General features: G+C 32.1%; 1 protein-coding gene across 2 annotated transcripts in view; it reads right to left on the reverse strand.

The window, feature by feature from the left end:
• Positions 1–743: 743 nt before the first annotated feature.
• LOC143084057 (sodium-dependent glucose transporter 1A-like) overlaps positions 744–20,073 on the reverse strand; it is a 37,176-nt gene continuing 17,846 nt past the window's right edge. For both annotated transcript variants that reach the window (XM_076260474.1, XM_076260473.1), the window contains exons 2-4: positions 15,110–15,252; positions 8,656–8,941; positions 744–4,012 (exon numbers count right to left, since the gene is read on the reverse strand). In XM_076260474.1, the coding sequence (XP_076116589.1) occupies positions 2,079–4,012; positions 8,656–8,941; positions 15,110–15,238 (2,349 nt within the window). In that variant the 5' untranslated portion in view covers positions 15,239–15,252 and the 3' untranslated portion in view covers positions 744–2,078. The remainder of the gene's footprint in view (positions 4,013–8,655; positions 8,942–15,109; positions 15,253–20,073) is intronic.

The following is a 20,073-nucleotide window of genomic DNA, read 5'->3' on the forward strand; positions in this document are numbered from 1 at the left end:
TATTCGTGAATATAAGCAAATTATAATAACTTTATATTATCAGTTTACAAATGATTTTCTACATTATAACTTTGAAACTTAAAAGTAATGGCCTTTAGAATAATCCAATTTTTATGCTGTAGTTTACACCTTGCATTACATATAGCTGAGATTATCTCCTCTTTATAAATTTTTGTTTTTTCATTAATGTTCAAAATAATCTCATAAATATTTCTTATGAACAAAACCATAAAAAGGGGAACAACTTCTACTTGCAGCATGTAATTTTCACAACACTATGATAGAAATAAGAGCATGTCATACTGTGTTAAATACTCTGTAACAAAAAAGTAGTCTTATTTTTAAATAAAACTTGTTGAGTATGTTACACAAATATTTCTACATTTCAATCTGTGACATAAGTTTAGTTATTTTTGCCTTATAAGAAACTTAAATTTGATACGTACACTAACAATATGTCAGTTTTGTTACAGTTAACCCTCAAATCATTTTGGTCATGAAGCAGCACAGAGGTCTTGTTCTGACATTTCTATGCTTTTATTAACTTGGTAGCTTAATGCATGATAAATACAAATAATGTTACTTAGATATTTACTCATATAAAGAGTGATGACAAAATAGATATGGAAAAGTTTAGTTGTGCTGATCAACAGATTCCCAGAATATGTAACCTAACTGGTCCTAGCTAAGTGGGGAGGTAGGTAAGGTGGGAATACAATGGATTGATGTCATACAGGCTCACACAAATATATTATAGTTTATGTATATCTTATGTACTATAACTAATCATCATAAACATCACAATCATGTACAACAAAAAATCACAGATAGTTTACGTTTGTTCTGGTGGATTTCAAAATACTACATTAAATATTAATATACATTTCAAACTAGAAATTTGTAATAAGGGTATATATTTAATGAATATGTATTTGTTTTGATGTGATATTTGTTTTTAATTAGATCTAGCATAGTAATCATTTATCTGATGGTTCAAATGCTCTGGAATAACAATCACACTATTTCTATTCTACTTTCACTAACAACTGGGTCAATAAACCTTTATATAGCATCAGTGTTCTCCCCAGAAATTTTGGATAGCATCACATTTGGCATAAAAAAATAAATGGTATTTTTTTCAATGTAATCTGTTGCGTCCTGGCAATGCTCCATTTCGTATATGTTATATATACGTTATTATTTATTACAAAATGTATTATATTGTTTGTATGCTATAAAGGCCCTTATTTGGTGAATAAAATATTCTATTCCACCCTATTCTTTGTGTCTATATAGTTGAATTCATAACTGAGAATACAATTAAACTATAACCATGATAACAGTATTTTCAGTTTATGTTTTCTATATTCATTTATAGTTCCAGAATTATTTTTTTTCCTCTTGGGCCAAATAAAAATATATGTGGGGTTCCAGTTACCCTACCTACCCAGCTAAATAATTGAATGGTTTATTATAGTGCAACCTGTATAGATACAATTGCACTAACTATGTAGGAAAAACACTGGTTCTTATATATAAAAAAAAAGAGCAAGCATCATATAGCAATAAAATTTAAATTAAAAAACTTTTTCTTAATCATGGTCCTTAGTTTGAGACTCACTATATAATGCTACATTATATAGTGAGTCTCAAACTAAGGAACTTTAATGTAATTAGAAATTGACTGAGCTTAACCATTTGTAAATTATAGAGGAGCAAATGACTACAATAACTATGTACTCAAAACTTTGGAATATCAAATATTTGTAAAGAACAGAGATTTGAACTGTTTGCAAATATAAAAAAAAAAAACTTTCAAGGTTTCCCAATTTAAGAAAAAATAATCTCAATTTGTAAATGTATCCTTAAAAAACTTAAACACATCTGTGAAAATATTGTAGCTCCAAACAAGCCACTATGCATCATTTATCATGTGTTTATACATATCCAACTTAAAGAGACAGAGGAAAGGAAGAATTACTACACTTAGTCTAGTAGTTCTATACAATAATGCTACAATGTCTGTATCCTGCTTTAACAATGGTTAATTACTACTTTACATTAGTATTTCTATACTGCTACAATTCGTCGTCTGCATCTTGCATTAACAAATCATACCCATTGTGTACTGGCATGAATTTACGACTGGAAGCTTCATCTGTAGAACTGTATGCTGGAGTGTCCATATCTAAATCATCTAAACGTAAGAATCCACTGGACACAGTCTTACTTGCTTTACTGGCTAAACACTGCATTATAATATATAGTATGACTGTCAAAACACTCAAGCACAAAATAATATACATTAAGTACTGCTTGTCATAAGTTTGGTATAAATACCCAGTTGCCACTGGTAATGTCATTTGACCAATGGCTGAGCCTGTTACAAACACTGCGGTAGATTTACCAGTTATTTTGAAATATTGTTCAATCCATGTGACACTGGTTGGAAATATGGATGAAAGTCCGATTCCTAGGAATATAGTTCCTAGCCACAATAGGATATTCAGCTTCTCAACTCCAAACGCTAAAATCAAAGCACCAATCATCATAAATATAAGATCAACTATCAGCATTGTTTGAGGCTTACAGCAGTTTGATATAAATATAGCGAATCCTCTCCCCATTGCAAGGGATCCCCAAAATATAGAAGTCACTATAGCACCTTGGGACTTTGTCCAATGAGCAAATTCTACAGCAAAAGTCATGACCAAACCTCCAAATGTTGTTTCCATGCCAACGTAACACAAAAAGAAAACAAATGAAAACATTAATGTCACTAAACGAATGCAAGTGTTCTCTGTATGCATTGAGATTTCATTTAAATCGTCCATTTCTTCATGGTCCCTCCTGCGTTTGGTGAAGCAATATAAAACCAGAAAAAGTGTTGAGCTTAGAAATAACAACAGAGCTATTATAGTGTATGCAAACTGTATACGAGACATGTTTTTGACAGAATCTATCATAGAACTGACAAAATCACCAACTGTTTGTGGTTTGTGACTAGTTGTTGTTAATGATTCATTAAATTCTGTATGGTCCTCTATCAAACTGGACACTGTTGTTGGTTTAGAAGTCTTCATGGAAGTTGTGATTGTCTTTGGATTTTTTGTTAGAGCTGGTAAAAGTTTTCCCTTAGTTGTAGGAAGTCTTGTTGTTTTGGTGGGCATGGTTGTCTTGGTGGTGGGTTTAGTTGTTGTCGTGGTTGTTGGTGTGGTTGTAGTTGTTGTTGTGGTGGGTGTTGTAGTTATGGTTATCTTCGAGGTTGGTGTGGTTGTAGTTGTGGTGGGGGTGGTTGTGGTTGGTGTGGTTGTGGTGGGTGTAGTTGTGGTTGGTGTAGTTGTGGTGGGTGTCTTGGTGGTGGTTGTTGTAGTAGTGGACCTGGGTGTCTTGGTGGTGGTTGTTGTATTGGACAATGAAGAGCCGTTAGTATTGAGACTTTCATTATGAAACATAGTACCATTATTGTCATTCATCAGCTGCTCTGTTCCATTATTCTCCAATCTTTTACTCTCTGTTTTATTTTGTAAAGGAACTTTCAGTGTAGACAATGCTGGTTTTACTGTTCCATCCTCTAATGGCTTATTGTTGTCTAAATGCTGTCTAATTTGACTTCCATCCCTATGTTTATCATGTAATAAACTTCCATCTGTGATTGAAGGTTTTTTTACAACATTTGGTTTGACAGTTGTTGTTATTGTTATCATTGTTGTTAAATTTCCCAGACTCACATTTAAATTGTCTGTCATGTTCTCATCCAATGTCTGATTAGTGAATGGTGAATCTCTCTTACCTCGCCCACTATCAGAGTCATTATGATAGTTTATTAACAGGCTAGTATTTGTTATTACAGGTACATTTCCATTAAGAAGACTATTAGATGTGGAGTTTGACAGAAATGGTTGGGCTATCAGTGGAGCAATGAATGCTCCTATACCAAAGGCAAAGTGTAATGCCTGCATGTACGGTGGACTTTTAACTCCCCAAAGTCGTACACAGAATACATTCCCTCCTGCAAAACAATAAAAACAAATCTAAAATAAGTAATGATACTAATACATGTTAAATGAATGGTTACATATCAGCATATTAATAAAACATGTTAAATGAATGGTTACATATCAGCATATTAATAAAATTTGGAAGTAGATTCAGATGGCTTTCAAATGTCAATATTTTGTCAGTCAGAACTCACAAGTAAAAAGCTTCATACTCCAGAATGTCAATAACGGTTGCAAGAAACCTTTCCAAATAAACATTTAGAATATAAGTTATCTCATCTTTATCTCAAGAAAGAAATAACCATAAAAAGATTGCTTCCAAAATGTCTAAGTTATTTGGCCCTTAGTGAATACTTGTCTTATTGACATAAATAGCACATCTTTGTCATGTTTGTATTTCTATATAATTTAGTTTCTAGTGGATTTATGTCTGATTGGCAATCTTACCACATCTTCTTATTTTTTGCAATATAACTTGGGTATGCCTTTGTAAATGTACATCAAATTCACCAACAAAATGGAGTTTAAAAATATCTATGATTAGTGTGTTGTTACTAGTGTTGTCAACGGTTAACCGGTTAATCGGTCGAGCGACAGAATACTAAATACCAAAATCGTTAACCGGTTAACCGGACTTTTTTCAATTTTGACAGATTTTATATAAAATTGTATGAGTTTTATTTAAAAATTGTCGTCTTGGTAATTAATTTGACAGATCAATTGTCCAGTAAATTGATTGCTACTGTTAATCCTATACACATACAATTAATTAATTAATTAGAACTTGTCTCTTAGCTCGGGGCAGGATCTTAAAGAAACATAATTAGTATATTTGTTTTTTTTAACAGTAACTCTAAATCAGTAATGCTATTAAATTTTAAGATTTACTTCATTACTTCGTTTCTGATCTAATAGTGTGTAAACCTACACATAAATGTACAACCTCCGTCTCGCAAGGCTTAGTCTTACTTTTAATGAAATGCTAACTAAACCAGATGCTCTGCAGGGCGCAGCTTTATACGACCGCAGAGGTTGAACCCTGAACGGTTGGGGCAAGTATAGACACAACATTCAAGCTGAATCCAGCTATAAATTTGGATTGTGATTAAATAGTTGACACAACATAGGTTTCTGACACAGAATGAATGTGTTCTAATGAACTTAAAATTTTTGTTTTCTCTTAGAGCAATTCACTATGCTGTTGAATATTAAACCTCTCAAAAAAATGTTTTTTGACAGCTGAAGGACGCCTCCAGGTGCGGGAATTTCTCGCTGCATTGGAGACCTGTTGGTGACCTTCTGCTGTTGTTTTTTTATTTGGTCGGGTTGTTGTCTCTATGACACATTCCCCATTTCCATTCTCAATTTTATTGAAGAAATTTTCTTTTTATTTTTGAAATTTCAAATGAGAAAAATTGAACCACCCCACCCAATTTTTTTTTTCACATCCCACTTTCCCTTATTCCAAAACTGATCTCAATTTAAATTTCTAATGGAGGTTGCAACAATAACCACTCATTTAAATACATCATAAAATATTAAGATGTAAAAAACTGCTTGTTATCACTGAATGGTAAAGTTTGTTTTAATTTATAACATGTTAGTAAAAAGTGAATATACATTGTATATTGTATATAAAAAAGATTTAAGTTGTTTCTGGACAAAGATAGATAACTCCAATTAAAAAAAATTCTTGCTATTTCACAATATTGTGCAATTAGATATTTCTTGCTTACTATTCTGGACAAAGAAAGATAACTCTAATTAAAAAAAAATTGCTGCTATTACACAATATTGTGCAATTAGATATTTCTTGCTAATGCGCAATACTGTGCAATTGAAAAGACTTGCTATTGCACAATACTGTGCAATTGAAGATTTTTTGCTATTGCTCAATACTGTGCAATGGAAAATTTCTTGCTATTGCACAATACTTAATATAATAATTTTGGATCCTGATTTGGACCAAATTGAAAACTGGGCCCATAATCAAAAATCTAAGTACATGTTTGGATTCAGTATATCAAAGAATCGCAAGAATTCAATTTTTGTTACAATCAAACTAAGTTTAATTTTGGACCCTTTGGACTTTAATGTAGACCAATTTGAAAACAGGACCAAAAATTAAGAATCTACATACACAGTTAGATTTGGCATATCAAAGAACCCCATTTATTCAATTTTTGATGAAATCAAACAAAGTTTGATTTTGGACCCCGATTTGGACCAACTTGAAAACTGGGCCAAAAATAAAAAATCTAATTACATTTTTAGATTCAGTATATCAAAGAACCCCAAGGATTCAATTTTTGTCAAAATCAAACTAAGTTTAATTTTGGACCCTTTGGACCTTATGTAGACCAATTGGAGAACGGGACCAAAAATTAAGAATCTACATACACAGTTAGATTCAGCATATCAAAGAACCCCAATTATTCAATTCTTGATGAAATCAAACAAAGTTTAATTTTGGACCCTTTGGGCCCCTTATTCCTAAACTGTTGGGACCAAAACTCCCAAAATCAATACCAACCTTCCTTTATGATCATAAACCTTGTGTTTAAATTTCATAGATTTCTATTTACTTATACTAAAGTTATGGTAAGAAAACCAAGAATAATGCTTATTTGGGTCCCTTTTTGGCCCCTTATTCCTAAACTGTTGGGACCAAAACTCCCAAAATCAATACCAACCTTCCTTTTGTGGTCATAAACCTTGTGTTTAAATTTCATTGATTTCTATTTACTTAAACTAAAGTTATGGTGCGAAAACCGAGAATAATGCTTATTTGGGCCCTTTTTTGGCCCCTAGTTCCTAAACTGTTGGAACCAAAACTCCCAAAATCAATCCCAACCTTTCTTTTGTGCTCATTAACCATATGTCAAAATTTCATAGATTTCTATTAACTTAAACTAAAGTTATAGTGCGAAAACCAAGAAAATGCTTAATTGGGCCCTTTTTGGCCCCTAATTCCTAAAATGTTGGGACCAAAGCTCCCAAAATCAATCCCAACCTTCCTATTGTGGTCATAAACCTTGTGTTAAAATTTCATATATTTCTATTACCTTTTACTAAAGTTAGAGTGCGAAAACTAAAAGTATTCGGACGACGACAACGACGCAGACGACGACGACGACGCAGACGACGACGCCAACGTGATAGCAATATAAGACGAAAATTTTTTCAAATTTTGCGGCCGTATAAAAATTGTATAATGCAAACCAATGTGAATGTACTCAATGTATACGTGATAGTACGAGTAACATGCAATCAAAATATAGAAACGGTGACCTATAGTTGTGAATTTCTGTGTCATTTCAATCTCTTTGTGGTGAATTGTCTCATTGGTAATCATCTTCTTTTTTATAATGAATCATTTTAATTGAAACACTCCACATTATTTTCGGAGTCAACAAGTGAAAAGAAAAGAATAATCAGTTTCAGACATATTCAATTCTACGAGATCAAGAAGGTTTTTCTATTTTCAATCTGAAGTTGGTACAAACGCTATAGTTGATACGGTGTAGTTGATTATTTAAAGTCAAACTTCGACAGGAATCCTCACACACAAGCCTTATAACAAAGACGACAAACTTCAATTCTAAAAGCGTAAATTTATGACTTGGATGAAAGGTTGTCAAATTGACACTCATACCACATGTGTAGGGTACTATTGATAAAGCTTTCCAGCACCAACTCAAACTACCGGTTAACCGGTTAATCGGTCGAACGATTATCCGAGTAACCGGTTAGGCAAAAGTGTACGATTTGACAACACTAGTTGTTACATTAATGAAAATCATTTAATCTGCAGACATTTATCTCTTCAAAGAATCCCTTGTCATTATCAAATTACAATCATTTAAAAGTTACTATCTTAGCCATGTGTTGTGAACAAGTTACATCCTTAATCATGTGTTTTTAGTAAGTCACAAACTTAGCCATGTGTTGTGTACAAGTTACAACATTAACAATGTGTTTTAGTAAGTCAAAAACTTAGCCATGTGTTGTGTACAAGTTACAACATTAACAATGTGTTTTAGTAAGTCACAAACTTAGCCATGTGTTGTGTACAAGTTACATGTACAACCTTAGCCATGTATTGTGAACAAATAACAACCTTAGCCATGTGTTTTTAGTAAGTCACAAACTTATCCATGTGTTGTGTACAAATTACAATCTTAGCCATGTGTTGTGAACAAGTTACAAACTTAGCCATGTGTTGTGAACAAGTTACAACCTTATCCATGTGTTGTGAACAAGTCACAAACTTAGCCATGTGTTGTGTACAAGTTACAACCTAAGCCATTGTGTACAAGTTACAACCTTAGTCTTGTGTTTGTAGTAAGTCACAAACTTAGCCATGTGCTGTGAACAAGTGTACAAGTTTCATAACATTTAGTAGAGGACAGAAACTAAATATTTTGTAATTTTTTCATTTTGAATGGGCATAACTCTAAAGAGGTTGGAGTGACGCTACCAAAATTCAAACTTGATCTGTATTTTGTGGTAATAAGCATGGTATAATGGATCATAAAAACCAACATCAATGTTTGTTCTATTTGATAATAAATTTTCTACATCAAAGATTACCTGTTTCCAGCCCCACCATATAAGCACTTCTTGATAATAAATATTGTACATCAAAGATTACCTGTGTCCAGCACCCCCATAGCCACTCCTTGTAAAGAAAACATGACTGCCAGTACCATTAATGTCACTGACCACGGTATTATCAAGGTGGCCACTGCAGCAACAAACAAGGTTGCGGTTAGCAACAGCTGTTTGTCAAGGATATCAAACAGGAAACCACCAATGAGTGCTCCGAGTAAGTATCCAACAGACCTGGCAGAGAATATCAGTGCCATATGAGTGGTGTCCGTGTTTATTTTGTCTCCCAGATCCAGTAATGTTGGTCCTGGTATTGCAATGCATAATCCCTACAAATACAAAGTAAAATGGATTAAATGTACAATTAATAACCAGATGCTCCGCAGGGCGTAGCTTTATACGACCGCAGAGGTTGAACCCTGAACGGTTAGGGCAAGTATGGACACAACATTCAAGCTGGATTCAGCTCTAAATTTGGATTGTGATTAAATAGTTGACACAGCATAGGTTTCTGACACAGAATGAATGTGTTCTAATGAACTTAAAATTTTTGTTTCTCTTAGAGCAATTCACTATGCTGTTGAATATTAATCCTCTCAAAAAAATGTTTGAAGAAATTTTCTTTTTTATTTATGAAATTTCAAATGAGAAAAATTGAACCCAATTTTTTTAATCACATCCCCCTTTCCCTTATTCCAAAACTAATCTCAATTAAAATTTCTAATGGAGTTTGCAACAATAACTACTCATTTAAATACATCATAAAATATTAAGATGTAAAAAAACTGCTTGTTATCACTGAATGGTAAAGATTATTTTAATTTATCAGTTGGTAGTAAAAAGTGAATATATATACATTGTATATTGTATATAACAAAGATTTAAGTTGATTCTGGACAAAGAAAGATAACTCCAATTAAAAAAAAATCTTGCTATTGCACAATATTTTGCAATTAGATATTTCTTGCTTACTATTCTGGACAAAGAAAGATAACTCTAATTAAATTTTTTTTTGATATTTCACAATATTGTGCAATTAGATATTTCTTGCCATTGCGCAATACTGTGCAATTAAAAAGACTTGCTATTGCACAATACTTAATATAATAATTTTAGATCCTGATTTGGACCAACTTGAAAACTGGGCCCATAATAAAAAATCTAAGTACATTTTTGAATTCAGCATATCAAAGAACTTCAAGATTTCAATTTTTGTTAAAATCAGACTAAAAGTTTAATTTTGGACCCTTTGGACTTTAGTGTAGACCAATTTGAAAACAGGACCAAAAATGAAGAATCTACATACACAGTTAGATTTGGTATATCAAAGAACCCCATTTATTCAATTTTTGATGAAATCAAACAAAGTTTAATTTTGGACCCCGATTTGGACCAACTTGAAAACTTGGCCAATAATCAAGAATCTAAGTACATTTTTAGATTCAGCATATCAAAGAACCTAACTGATTCATTTTTTGTCAAAATCAAACTAAGTTTAATTTTGGACCCTTTGGACCTTAATGTAGACCAATTTGAAAACGGGACCAAAAGTTAAGAATCTACATACACAGTCATGACAGTTAGATTCAGCATATCAAAGAACCCCAATTATTCAATTTTGTTGAAATCAAACAAAAGTTTAATTTTGGACCCTTTGGGCCCCTTATTATGTTGGGACCAAAACTCCCAAAATCAAACCCAACCTTTCTTTTATGGTCATAAACCTTGTGTTTAAATTTCATAGATTTCTATTTACTTATACTAACGTTATGGTGCGAAAACCAAGAAAAATGCTTATTTGGGTCCCTTTTTGGCCCCTAATTCCTAAACTGTTGGGACCTAAACTCCCAAAATCAATACCAACCTTCCTTTTGTAGTCATTAACATTGTGTTTAAATTTCATTGATTTCTATTTACTTAAACTAATGTTATTGTGCGAAAACCAAGAATAATGCTTATTTGGGCCCTTTTTTGGCCCCTAATTCCTAAACTGTTGAGACCAAAACTCCCAAAATCAATCCCAACCGTTCTTTTGTGGTCATAAACCTTGTGTCAAAATTTCATAGATTTCTATTAACTTAAACTAAAGTTATAGTGCGAAAACCAAGAAAATGCTTATTTGGGCCCTTTTTGGCCCCTAATTCCTAAAATGTTGGGACCAAAACTCCCAAAATCAATACCAACCTTCCTTTTGTGGTCATAAACCTTGTGTTAAAATTTCATAGATTTCCATTCACTTTTACTAAAGTTAGAGTGCGAAAACTAAAAGTATTCGGACGACGGACGACGACGACGACGCCGACGCCAACGTGATAGCAATATACGACGAAATTTTTTTCAAAATTTGCGGTCGTATAAAAAATACTGCAAGCAACAAATATACTCCCTGTTCATGATTTGCTAAAGGAAACCCCATTTACACCATTTGTGAATCTTTCTATGATAATGTAACCTTAGTTGTCTCATTGGCAATCATACCACATATTCTTTTTTATATTAACTTCAGAAAATTGACATATTTTTTAATAGTTATTGCTGGATACTACAAGAAGTGTCAAGTCCCAGATGCAGATGTTTTCCATATGCTTGTTCAATTAAAAAAAACTATTAAAAAAAAAACAGCATTGTAAAGCCTGTGTGGCTAACCTACCTTTTGTGTACTAAGTCTATGAATAAAGTGCATCAACAAAGGACACACTCCAACATTGAAGATAAAAATAGAATTCATCACACAAATCTCTCTTTTGTTGATCTTGTATTCTGGTGATTTTTTTGTTTCTAGTTTAGTTTCTTTTTATTTTTTATAAAATTTGCTCAAAACACATTTTAGAAGGTGGTGTATTCTTATTAAGAGTGACTGTCTACTATATATCAGCAAACTTTGACTTTTGTAGATTTTACATTTCTGAACTGCTTTTATTTCATGTATTTAGCGCTTTAATTTATCAATTTATATTGTTTATCATAAATATATGTATAAGGCATTGCAAGACACAAAAAATAGGTAAAAATAGTCATTAAAGGGCAATAACTCCAATTAGGAGTTGTTGGACCATTTCCTCTATATTGTCTTAATTGTAGATCTTGTTTTTGCTGCATATATAAGTTTCTATATCTATTATAACTTTAAAGAAATAATGCAAAAACGCAAAAAAAAATAAATGGGAAAAATAGCCAGAAAGGTTGCATTTCTGTAAATATAGACCATGCAATTTCCCAGAGGAACTCCTTTTACCATGTTTACAGCTAAAACTGTACTACTTTTACTATGAAGTTTAAAAAAAAAATATAACCTAGAATGAAAACTTCATATATGTTCCGGACCATATGAGTATTTGGACCATACGCGTATGGTCATGACCATATGCGTATACTCATATGGTCCGACCATACGCGTATGGTCCGACCGTACGCGTATGGTCGGACCATATGAGTATAATACTCGTTTGGTTATTAACGGACCGGACCATATGAGTATTTGGACCATATAGGTATTTTTTTCACATTACATTATAAACGCATCAATACAAAAATTATCTAAAAAAGCAATGATGGTTACATGAAATGTCTTAATTTCATAATTCAAAGACTACGTAAAAATTGAATACTGATGCCTTAGTTAGCTTTCATCGCTAATTACATTCTTGCATGTAGACTTGCGGTGACAGTTACTTCCACAAGGTATCATAGCTTTTTTGCATTTACTAGTCCTTGTTGTGCAAGATCCTTTTCATTTACATCTTTTGTTTGTGAAAGAAAAGTTAGCCTTTTTGCAGCTGCGTACAGTGATACCGAGGTCTTGGGCCATTCCGATATATCTACGATGTTTTAAGAAGCTCTAGATCTCAAATATCGTATTACGACTGCAATACACCATGTTCACAAAACAACTTCAATAAAATGTGTTACTTTCAATTGACTTCTAGTGTAACAGTTCACTAAGAAATTTTTTGAAATATTTTTTTGAGTCGACATATTGCCATTCACTTAAGCTTGTTATAACAAATCGGCCATAACCATCGGTAATGACCATCGGCAATGACCATTGGTATAAAATGTGTTTATTATAGTTTTGACAAGTAAATAAAAGCTAATCTTTTTGTTACGATTATATAAATTAATATAAAATTACCTATATGATAGCGTCTTTTTAATGAACAGTCATACCATATATGAAGAGTTGAGACGTATTTAAAGTAAACTGTAACAGAGTGTTAATTACCCTGACCATATGAGTATATACCCATATGATCATGACCATACGCGTATGGCTCAAATACTTATATGGTCCGGAACATATACACTTCTGTTTTTTATCAAAGTAAAAATATAGGTCTGTGTGGCATAACTAAGGGTTAAGTAAACATGTACTCTGTACCTTCACGTTTTTGGTCTCCCTCAGAATTCAAGGCTGCAGGTTTATTTGTTTATTTATAATTTCCCAAGTTATATCAATGAGATGAATCATTATAAGAGGTCATATCTGGGAACCAGTATGTAAACAAAACAATTAATCTATGAATAATATACATTGTACATGTATATCTCCCCAAAAGAGAGGTGGTTAGTGAAATAGCTGTATTTACAAAGCACAACCTACATGACCTATAAGGACAATAACTTTAACCATGTTAACTAGGAGTCAATGAATCATGCACACTTATTTGTAGACCTTGTCTTGCTAATCATTTTTGCACTCCTAATTTTCTGTGTTTTCTATCATTGAAGATGTGGTATGAGGATCAATGAAACAACTCTCCATCAAATTAACAATTTACAAAATGTAAACCATTATAGGTTGTATTTCTGTAAATATTGACAATATATACAATTTCCCATAGGAACTCCTTTTACGGCTAAAACTGTACCACTTTTACTATGAAGTTTTCAAAAAAATCTTATCCTAGAATTGAAAGTTCATTTGCACCACAATTTTTTTCAAAGGTCAAAATACAGGGCTGTGCGGCATATTTTCAATGTTTATATTTCCTAAACTTCTCAAGAGTTTAAACTTACACTAATTTTCTTAACTACCCCTACCTCGAATGAAAGGTTACCACAGATTTCAATGTAAACAATATGCACATGTTTATTTACTGGTAACATTCCCAAGTTCTGTCTCTGCGATATGGAACACAGAGAGCATAACTAGGAACCAGTGTGTAAACAAAATTAATTTTCTATGAATATTCAATTTCTCCCCAAAAGAGGCGTGTTTTCAGAAACAGCTGTATTTACAAAGTGCAACCTATAGGTCAATTTAATTTACCTGCAGATGCAGCAGATAATAGGCAAAAATGAAAAAAATGATAAGTTGGCAATAACTTATTTAACAAGTCCTTAGATAGACAACAGGTATATTGAAGCAAAACATTCTGAATACTTAACCAAAATCAATACCACACAAGTATCAAAGTATATGTGTGGTCCAAGGGGAGTGACTCTAGTGTAAAAGTATAAGTACATTATAAAGCAGCAAACAAAAATTTCACTCTTTTATTCTAAGTAAAAAACACATGTTTAGTACATTTACTAATTAGCACAGGCACTTGTTTCTGTCAATGTGGGGTTAACTATCCATACCAATACAAAAAAAACACAAGGTAGCTAACGGAAATTTTCAATCTGTTCGCTTCAACCAATATTTTTTTAATTTCCCTCGACTTGTTCACGAATAAAAGTACACCAGTCTTTCGGTAATTGACTTATCTTTACAATGAAACATTTTTCACGTACCTTGAGAATACCCCTCAAACAGAATAACACACTTGAGATGAGAATTATTGACCTTTTTCCAGACCATTGAATTTGTAAGGACTAAACTTCCGGTTAACTTAGGAAGTGAATATAAATGTGCAATCCCATTGGTCACATTTTTCTGGTTACTGGTAATTATATATATAACTAGTATAAATAAACAGGTAACCAGATGAATTAAACCAATGAGATTGCACAGTTATATTCACTTCCTAAGTTAAGATGTTGGCCATCTTGGTTGGAAGGCAGGGTCATCCAATATATATATATTTTTCAAAGAAAATACTCCAATGATGATTGTGACCAAGTTAAGAAAAGTAACAATTAAAGGGCAATAACTCCAATTATTTTATCATTTTATAAATCAATTTTAAAAATTTGTGTAAATCTTCTAATTTTCAGTGTTTTATATCATTTGTATATAGCCAACAAGAAAGTTTTTCCTCCAGTATTTTCAAAGTCACACCATAGAATTTGATAAAGATCATTTTCAGAAAAAATCACAGCACCACCTTTACTACACATCTACATGAGGTTTACTACATCATGTACATTTACTATGGATACATTGAATTGTTCAACTATTTATCATGATTAATACAGATACATGAAGCATGGTCTCTGTATTATAATACATTAATATCAGACTTGGGGTCAATTACCTTAATATATTATTATTATACTTATTCTATATTTAGTGTGACACACACAATGTATAACATTTAAAATAAATGTCTTACTAGAGTGAAGAAAGCTAAGGAAAGACATATTGTTTTAGTAAACTTCTGACACCATTTTGAATATCCTGATGGTTTTGTTTCCTTCCTCAGTAATAATGTCTGATCATAGATCAAATCTTCATCTTCCATTCTCTCTTCTCTTTCTGGAAAAATATAAAAATATTAATTATTTCCGGTTTACTAAATAAATATGTAGTTACATTGTAGCTATAATACTGTTCTTTGTTTCATCAATTTGTATTTTTTTTATATCTGCTCTGGGGAAAGTTATTATTATAAAGTAAACAGTTGTGCGCAGAAAAATCAGATCAGCATGCCCACAAACCAGTCATTACAGACTTTCATTACCTTGAATGTAGATCTATTTCATGTATTTAATTCATTAAAAGAAAAAAAAAAGAAAAATTCAGAAGCACCATGAACATGATCATGATGATGAAGCAACATACCTTTATGGATAGACAGGAAGTTTTGTTTATTTCTGTTTTAGGGATTACGAACAAGGGCTTACAACAGGAATCTCCACCGGCTAAACATGCTAAAGAAGAAGGATCAGTAAGGGACATTTTTGGCCCAAACTCCAAACTAGCGTTTTGAAGGATTTCCTGGTGAAACTAACATGACTTTGGCCAAAATGTTGGCATAAAATGTAATTATTTTACTTTTTTGGCATTTTTTCACTATTTTTGTGCAAAAAAGTGAAAGAAATCAACATGATCAAGAAAAAGTCACGTCACAAGTAAAATCCCTAACAACAGAACCAAAGTCTGAAACGTTAGGGTATTCCCGTTTTAAAATTAAAGTATGTTTGAATTAAAAAAAAAAAATTCCTACAGACTTTGTCCCCTTTCACAGGTAATGCCTGCCTCGTATTACTGTTATATGTTGGTTTAAAGTAGTTCAACTACTAGGTTAGCTTGGTCATGTTGATATATGTAGGAGTAAAAACTGAAGATTTTAAGCTAAAATAAATTGATTAGCTTAGCACAGCTGGATATGAACACAGAGGTCCAACCCTGAACAGTTGGGACAAATATGGCCACAATATTTGCACTTAATACATGTGATACAGGTCTGAATTGGGATTCAATTGTAATTAAATATTTGACACATATAAATGAGTTTCTGACACAGAATAACTGTAGTCAAAGAATTAAGAATTGGTTATAGGATTAGAATTTATATTTAAATTTTTGCTTTTGTGCAATACACTATCCCCATGATCATGACTATGCTGTTGCAAATGGACCCCCCTTTTTTTTGCTTTTGAACAATACACTAGCCATTTGGAATCTTTTATCTCTCTTTTCATGCTTTTACAGAGTAATCACTTAATTAGACTAATTAAGTCTTTTGATCATTATGACTATGTTCATATTCATTTCTTCAAAACTAAGATAATTCACAAAAAGAAAACCTATTTACATACATTTTTTTGTACCATGTTTACATGTATGTTTTCAGAATGTCACTTTATTTCAGCATGTTCAAAACATGATTTTAGTCAAACAGACATGGTCTCAATGCAATGAGGGTGGTAATTGGGGTATCTTCATGATGAATAACGGTAAAAATTCCTGCCAAATAATGTTAATGGTAATTTTTGGTGCATGATGTAATGTACACTTTCTCTTACAATGTCTTAGACGATTAAAAAATCGTCTGAATTTGACGAATCACGTTAAATTGTTACTCACACTGGTTACCCATACATGGCCATAATGACAGTTACAATGATTATTTGAGACCTCTGACGAATCACGATAAGGATATTTTGACGATTCACAGTAAAATTTTAACCGATTTGACGATAATTATAACGGTAGCTGAGAATGAACGTTTGACGCCTGACGGTAGAAGGCATTACCACCCTCCTCAATAGGCAGGGTTTCTCTTTTGTGCATTTGCTCAATCTAGTTTCCTCTCTGTGCTTTTAAAAGGTATGCACTGGTTCAGATACTTTCAGGAACAGCAGAATGAAACTTGGGTGTTGTTTATTTTGCTATCTTCTGCAGACTGAAAAAACTGGTAAGTTTTTTATTTTCTGAAACGTAGACCTTGTATAACTTTTATATATCTAGTTCCTGCCATGCCTTAAAACTTTCCTGTATGTACCAGTTTTTCTGTACTCATAGTAATTTTTGAGGTGTAAACACGGCCATATTTTTCAATTCCTTATGATGAACCTTAATCAGATTGTTAAAGGGAAACTTCGCAAAAAAATCAAAAATTGATATTATGTCCATTCTGTATAAAAATGCTCAAATTTATAGATATTAAAGTTTTATTCCGCTAAATAAGAGATCACCATCGATTTTAAATTTTGAGTATCAGTTCTCTACTCTCCGCCATCTTGTCACCTTCTCCGATGAAAAATCCCGATATGTCAATAAACCACAAAGGAACAAAACTACAGTAAACGATGTAGTCCTAATTGCGTGTCGATATCTTGTCAATCGTACGGTTGTTTTATCTGACTGACTAACTTGATACGGAAAATGGTCTTATATTTTTAAATAACCATATAGTCTGTTATTTTTAAACTGATAATATTGTAATTAGTTAAAAAGTCAAAGTTCAAATCATAAAATGATAAATAAGTGTTCCGTGGAAATTGTTTTCGAAAATCTAATTCGTTCATAATAAACTTTATTTAAATAAATTCGGATCTTCCCTTATCTGATCACCAGCATGGCTAAAGGTATTACTCCCAAAGGTATTGGAAGGGGTTTAAGGTGACACGTCCAGGTATTCAATCGATTTCCTGTCCGGCGGGCTTGCAAGTTCATGCATCGTTTCACTTCTGTAGGTATTGATCAGTGTACACGACCGTTACTTATAACTTTCCATTTTGAACTATCAGGTGCATGTATAATATACATTTTTGTCTTGCGTGTCCGAAAGTGATATAATATACTAGTCATTACTGAACTCATACGCTTGTTTATAAATAACATTTCTGGTGTAAAGAATATTATTTATAAAAAAAAAAATAATACAAAAAAAAAATAATTGAAGAAATACAAATCTATTTACATATTTTTCCAAGGGTTAATTTGGGAAAATGTAATATATACTCGTTGTCAATAGTTTAGGACAGATTGGAACATACCAGAATTATTGATCTAAAAAAATGTGCGCACTTGTCGAAGATTCATGTATACATACGCCTGGTAGAAAGTTACGGAACTATAGTCAGTAGCGCAATTTAAAATATGTATACATGTATACATTGAACATAAGAAAGAAACATACATTTTGTGTAAATTGTGGTAAAAGTTTTGTAAATAGACTAGTCCATGCATGTATGCCAACAGTATGTAATCAACGAATTCGATAGACTATTGTATACCAAAAGAAGAAGAAGAAAAAAAAGAAACAATTTGATTTAAATACAGGTCAATTTATAACTTGCTTTGGTTCATCGAAGTTAAGAACATAGTAAACTCACAGATTTATATATCAATTAAATTGTTCTCGAATAAAGGACGAAATTCGTCATCATCACAATTGTTCCAACATTCATGTAAAATATATGCAACTCGACGTACACTAATAATCCCCAAGGAATGTGAATATTTTCTAGGAAAACTATTGAGTATCAATTTCGGGATTTATTTTCTTTCTTGATATTCAATGACAGCAATTTAAAGAATAAACTGCTTGTCGGATATTTGTCCGCTTTAGGGGTATTCTTGCAAGTTGAACAGACTTATAATAACATTCAAAAATAGGGAAAGATAACATTAAATTCGTTGTCTTTTAATTTTAAACATCGTTGATCAAATAGTTATTTAAGTAGATATATACGTTGGGAGACGACGATTATTATAGTTGTCTCAGATTTTAATAAGGACGTTCCCCATTATGAATAAATTTGGTTGACGTTTATCACACTTGAAAAGAATATCTATTCGTAATTTTTCGATTCCATTACAAAAATATTTTTTTCTTTATTCGTACATATTATATTCCGCTTCGGTAGAGTTATCTTCAGATAGTTTCATATATTACATGTAATTAATACATGGCTTTCAAAAGTCTAAATGTAAGTGTTCTCGTACATTTCTTCGCCTAATAAAGACAAATAAAAATGATTTAGTAAAGCTATTTCTAATTTCTAAGTCCCCCTTTTTTATGAGACATAAATCAAGGACAAGACTTGTATATCATTTCATTCTGACATATGAATTAAGTTTCCCGTCTTTAACCGAAAATTGTGTATTTCTTAGTAAATTAACTTATTTGAATTCAAATAAATAATAGCACCAAATATAATTAAATAATTCCACGGCGACCAATTTTTATTTGTCACCAACGTTAACTTGAATATGTATTTTTAATGTGTGTATTAAATGCTACCACTGATCCGAATAGACAGTCACACCTGGCAAGGTGTGCCCTAGAGGCGTGGTTAAATACCGAAGTGCAAATAACAATTTACCTTTCAACAAGCCATCTACGAGTATTGCCACAGAACCGTGAATACACACATCGTATAAACCTAGCCATAGCAGAGATAGTAAAAGGTCAATAATAGTACACCAACATATTGTCTTTACAGATTATTGTACTTTAATTTGTTCACCTTATCAGTCCGAAAATGCATTTATTAAAAATAAATTTATAACTTTTTGTGTTGTCTACAAAAATAATTCGAATATATACGTTTAACATAGATAATTTATCTCACGAATGAGTACAATTGAACGTCTGTGCGTTTTATCTTCTTATTATCGGATGGTTATTAGATAAAGCATAAGTCATCGGCGCGCTTACGATTACGTTAAAATATGATTAAAAACCAAGACTTTTAATGATTGTATTTTAAATCCCGGCATGCAAAAATCAGGAGAAAACGTCACGACCTACAGGAAGTAGTTGATATTTTTTCATTAATTATTGAATTTCTCCTTTATTACTGCACATATAGCGATAAAACTTTGTGAATATATATATTATGT

The sequence above is a fragment of the Mytilus galloprovincialis genome, chromosome 7 (genome assembly GCF_965363235.1).
Source record: "Mytilus galloprovincialis chromosome 7, xbMytGall1.hap1.1, whole genome shotgun sequence".
Taxonomy (NCBI): domain Eukaryota; kingdom Metazoa; phylum Mollusca; class Bivalvia; order Mytilida; family Mytilidae; genus Mytilus; species Mytilus galloprovincialis.